Source organism: Penaeus japonicus, unplaced genomic scaffold (genome assembly GCF_977035675.1).
Source record: "Penaeus japonicus unplaced genomic scaffold, GWHDUDI00000001_assembly GWHDUDI00000040, whole genome shotgun sequence".
Taxonomy (NCBI): Eukaryota; Metazoa; Arthropoda; class Malacostraca; order Decapoda; family Penaeidae; genus Penaeus; species Penaeus japonicus.
Window position 1 is genome coordinate 4,007,739 of NW_028234442.1, and position 5,000 is coordinate 4,012,738.

The 5,000-nt window shown below is 42.0% G+C and overlaps 1 protein-coding gene across 1 annotated transcript in view; it reads right to left on the reverse strand.

Annotated features, from left to right (window-relative positions):
* LOC122252977 (arrestin domain-containing protein 3) overlaps nt 1-5,000 on the reverse strand; it is an 11,461-nt gene that overhangs the window by 238 nt on the left and 6,223 nt on the right. The window contains exons 5-8 of the mRNA XM_086534196.1: nt 2,914-3,096; nt 2,238-2,420; nt 1,566-1,830; nt 1-1,163 (exon numbers count right to left, since the gene is read on the reverse strand). The exon at nt 1-1,163 is cut by the window's left edge and continues 238 nt beyond it. Coding sequence (XP_086390322.1) covers nt 1,021-1,163; nt 1,566-1,830; nt 2,238-2,420; nt 2,914-3,096 — 774 coding nt within the window. The 3' untranslated portion in view covers nt 1-1,020. The remainder of the gene's footprint in view (nt 1,164-1,565; nt 1,831-2,237; nt 2,421-2,913; nt 3,097-5,000) is intronic.

The window sequence follows — 5,000 nt, forward strand, 5'->3', positions numbered from 1 at the left end:
TATATGACGCAGAAATATGGTAATCAATCCACACAAGAAACTAAGTTGTATTTCTGGCATCCACAGGTCTACAAAATCTACATGATAGTACTTCAATTATTTTCTGGCTTCCTGTTAAATACTGGTACAGGTTCATGTATTCACTTGAGCATGACTAAATTAAGTATGCACATCCTTTTGGGGTTAAGTAATAAATAATGTAGTATAATACATACGTGTGTTTACTACACCATTTGTACACATTAACCCATTGGTGACGGGGCTGTTTTGGTCCAAAATGGTCGAAACGCTGGGATATTTCAAACTTGTAAGCCTAACACTTCAGACTATTCACCCGTTCTGCCCATGGCAAAGCGCTATGCACCCGATCACCCGGTGCACTGGCCAGACAGATGGCCATGACAAAATATCTCGTCCCCGGCAGCTGGTCCTGCCACCACTTGATGTAATTAACGGGTTGAAGGATATCCCTTGCACTGAAGTTATAGTTATATACCACATGGGTAGCAGTGACCATTGAAATAACATTTAACCCGTTCCCGACTGGACTATTTTGGCTCTAAATGGTCGAAATGCCGAGATATTCTAACGCATGAGCGTCTGACCCAAAAAACACTAAACGTGATATCTTGTCACCCGTTGTTAATGGATTAAACACTACCTATACACTTATGCATAAAGTATTTTGTTCACACAATCTAAGAATCCTTTTCTTAAGAAACTGAAACGAAGAATCTCATTTACTCCCACTTATAAAACTTTGGCCTCATGGACAGAGGAACCAATCAACAGGGTAAGGGAGAAAGGGGGCAAGGGAGAAAGGGGGCAAGGGGGAGGAACCAGTGCCTCATGTGACACATCTAAATAAAACAATAAAAGATAATAACCAAAGTCTTCCAAACTTAACAGTTTGGCATTAAAAATACAATGAGCATTTCAAATCATAATTAAGTCACACAAAATCTCAAAATAACAAGACTACATGAAATTTGATTTACACAAGTCAGCAACCAACGATGTTCACACTTGTCCATAGTGCTGAAAATTGGTCCCTCTGTAGGTGATGTAGTGTGGGGCAAACCCAACCTCATCATTGTTAGTGCCATTACTTAAAGTATTCTGGTTTCCACTGTTGAACATGCAGGACTCATAGGAGGGTGGCGCTGGAAAGGAAAGTGTGATTACAATTAAGTTTCAGGAAAGGAGGAAGAGGAGGGTGAAAGAAGAGAGTGAATAGTTGAATCACAAATAAAGTTTCCATTTGATTCCATATCTCTTAAGAGTCCAGTTTTATATCTCAACTACAGAGCTTTCCAGTTCCTATGAAACAATTCAAATTTTGTTTCCTGCTTGTCGTAGTTGTTCATCTAGTGACAAACATTCAGTATATAATTAAGGAAATCAGAAACATGGTACACGTAAATCACTTCAATTACCTTGAATAATCGGCTGATTTTTATTTCATGGATATGGTGAAAATGGTTTTAATTTCCCATAACCATAACACACTACAAAGGTAAACAAAACAAAACAAAAAAAAATATAATAACATAACCAACACTTACGGATATCCGCATACTGCTCGGGCATGATGATCCTGTGGTATGGAGGAGGATTATCCCCTCCTTGCTCCTCATGCCCTCTCTGAGGTAGCTGACGAGGCTGCCCAAGCATTGGGGAGTTTTCCTGGCTTACAGAGCTAGCCAGGACTGTTCCACCAACCTCAAGAGGCCTTTCAGGAGCAACAATAGTGCCACGTAGTGGGATGGATCCTATAATGATGTCCTCCTCAATCTTTGCAGTTCTGCAAGTCCCCAGCTTAGCTTCAAACTAGCATAAAAAAGATGGTTAATTAGATACTTTAATTATGCTCTATCCTGCTATTTTCACTCCCCAAACAAAAGATACTTTACGCAACTTTAATCAACACAACATATGATATCAGTCTTACCCCTCCTCTCCCTCTCTATAGTTCCCTCTTGGTTTCTCTCTCTCACCCTTGCTTGCTTTCACTCTCTCTTTCTCTCTCTCACCCTTCTTCTTTTTCTCTCTCTTTCTTCTTCTTCTCCTTCTCCAAGTCCCTCTCCTTCTTCTCCCTCCTATCTAAACTCCAATCCTTCTTTCTGCTCTTGCTCTCATTCTCACCTATTTTTCCTCCTCCCTCCTCACTCCCTCCTCAAAAAATACCCTCCCCCTTTCACACCACATCATTCATACCCAAGAATGCAACAACTTACAACTAGGTAATACTCCACATCAATGATGTTGCAGTGCATCAAATGGCTGGTCGTAACTGCCGGTACAGGGAGCGGAACGTCTTCCCAGCGATCAGAACTCCCGGACTCAATCTGCGGGCGATAGACGCGCTGGACGGTATGGCAGGTCTCCTTTGTCTTAGAGCTGGTGATGTAGCTGATCTTCTGTAAGGCACAAGGTTGTCTGTTATATCAAAAAAAGAATCAAATTGAGAAAGAAAAAAGGGAAATCCATGTAAAATAAAATGATTCCATTCCATGTTATAAAGAAAAAGAAAAACACATAAAAGGTAGAGAGCAAAACGAGAGTGAGACTCTGGATAGTGTAAGAAACATTTACTATCTATCTATCTATGTGTGTGTGTGTGTGTGTGTGTGTGTGTGTGTGTGTGTGTGTGTGTGTGTGTGTGTGTGTGTGTGTGTGTGTGTGTGTGTGTGTGTGTGTGTGTGTGTGTGTGTGTGTGAGAGCGTGAGTTTGAGTATGAGTATGATTGTGAGTGTGACTGCGAATGTGAGTGTGTGTGTGAGTGTGAGTGTGAGTGTGAGTGTAAGTGTGAGTGTGAGTGCGAATTTGAGCGTGAGCATGAGTGTACGTATGTGATTCTAATCCCCCCATTCTCATCATGGCTGTGAACGCAAAAACACCGAGGGCACAAACCTGCACAATCTTGGCCTCAGTGTACTTAATTCTGGAGCCACTGTTGTTCACAATCTCGCCATTGATGACCATGTTCTCCCCTGCCACGTAGCCCTTTCTCTCTGCTGTCACTGTCAGGCTGATGGGTCCCCACACGGCACAGCAGCAGCGAATGGATTTCTCACGTTCCCGGAGTATGGGTGACTGTTTAAGAGTGAATGAGGAGAAATAAAGGAATTGTTAGCCTATACAAAAAATACCCATTTCAAATGTCAAATTGTAAAAAGAATCTGAAAATATGAATAAAGGAGATAAAGCATGAAAGTAAAAAATGTGGTGGGATGAAATAAATAAGGCTTTTTAAATAGATGCAAAAAGCATTGTAGAGACAAATAAAATTCAATCTATAGTCTTTATAAAGCTCTAGTTAACTTAATTAACCCATTGCAGATGGGTGTCATGACATATAAAGGCTGGAGTTTTTGGCCTATATGACATATATGACTTAGGGGAATTTTGAATCACTGTGTTTCTTTATTGTACTATGAGTACTGAGTGACTGATAATGACAGTTGCAATCATAATTATTATAACTGCTATAATATTAAGCAAACTGGGTTTTACCAAAAATCCAAAACCTAGATGGCAACCATCCATGGTCTCTAGCAAGCCCTTATAGAGCGATGGTACACAGGAAGTTGCCAACCTCTTGCTCTAAAGTAGTGGTCATAAGCACAGGCTTCCTTCCTCTTCCCTACCTCTTGATGTTATCTTCATTGTGGATGTTGCTTTTTGTCATCCCATAAAACAGCAATAATTCTTTCATACTGATTATAAAGAAAATAATGAGCTGATAAAAACCCTACACCACAATTTTAGTGGTGTAATAGTTGTAGTTATACAATTAGCGTGAGTGCGTGTGTATGTGTGACTGAAAGTGACTGAAAGAGAGTGGGAAAAGTCAAGGTATGTTGCGTGTAGCAGCCTCGCTCTGAAATCAAACCCATCCTATAGTCTGTTGACCACTTTCAGTCTGGGTGATGCCAGGAAGCTTTACACATCTAGTTCATCCCTCTGGGCTGTCAGACCAAGAAGCTGACATATAGAATGACCTGGGAGCAGGAGACACAGCCACCTCAAGAGGAGGGCTTGGAGATGCCGGCAACTGTAAAAAAGGACCAAGCCATGCAATTTCAAGGTATGGATATCGCATGATTTCTTGCATGACAGTGAAACCAAGACTATATGATTTGCCTTGGAGTCATGCTTTGGTGTCTTTTGCAATAGGCCCTGTACTGGAACGGGCACAGCTGGCAGGACCAAGTGTCTAACCAATGAATGCACTTGGAGACTGGTGTAGGAATCGCACAATCTGTGTCTAACCAACGAATGCACTTGGAGACTGGTGTAGGAATCGCACAATCTGTGTCTAACCAACGAATGCACTTGGAGACTGGTGTAGGAATCGCACAATCTGTGTCTAACCAACGAATGCACTTGGAGACTGGTGTAGGAATCGCACAATCTGTGTCTTACCAACGAATGCACTTGGAGACTGGTGTAGGAATCGCACAATCTGTGTCTAACCAACGAATGCACTTGGAGACTGGTGTAGGAATCGCACAATCTGTGTCTAACCAACGAATGCACTTGGAGACTGGTGTAGGAATCGCACAATCTGTGTCTAACCAACGAATGCACTTGGAGACTGGTGTAGGAATCGCACAATCTGTGTCTAACCAACGAATGCACTTGGAGACTGGTGTAGGAATCGTACAATCTGTGTCTTACCAACGAATGCACTTGGAGACTGGTGTAGGAATCGCACAATCTGTGTCTAATAACGGAATGCACTTGGAGACTGATGCAGGAACCGCCGAATCTGTGTCTAACCAACGAATGCACTTGGAGACTGGTGTAGGAATCGCACAATCTGTGTCTAACCAACGAATGCACTTGAAGACTGGTGTAGGAATCGCACAATCTGTGTCTAACCAACGAATGCACTTGGAGACTGGTGTAGGAATCGCACAATCTGTGTCTAACCAACGAATGCACTTGGAGACTGGTGTAGGAATCGCACAATCTGTGTCTAACCAACGAATGCA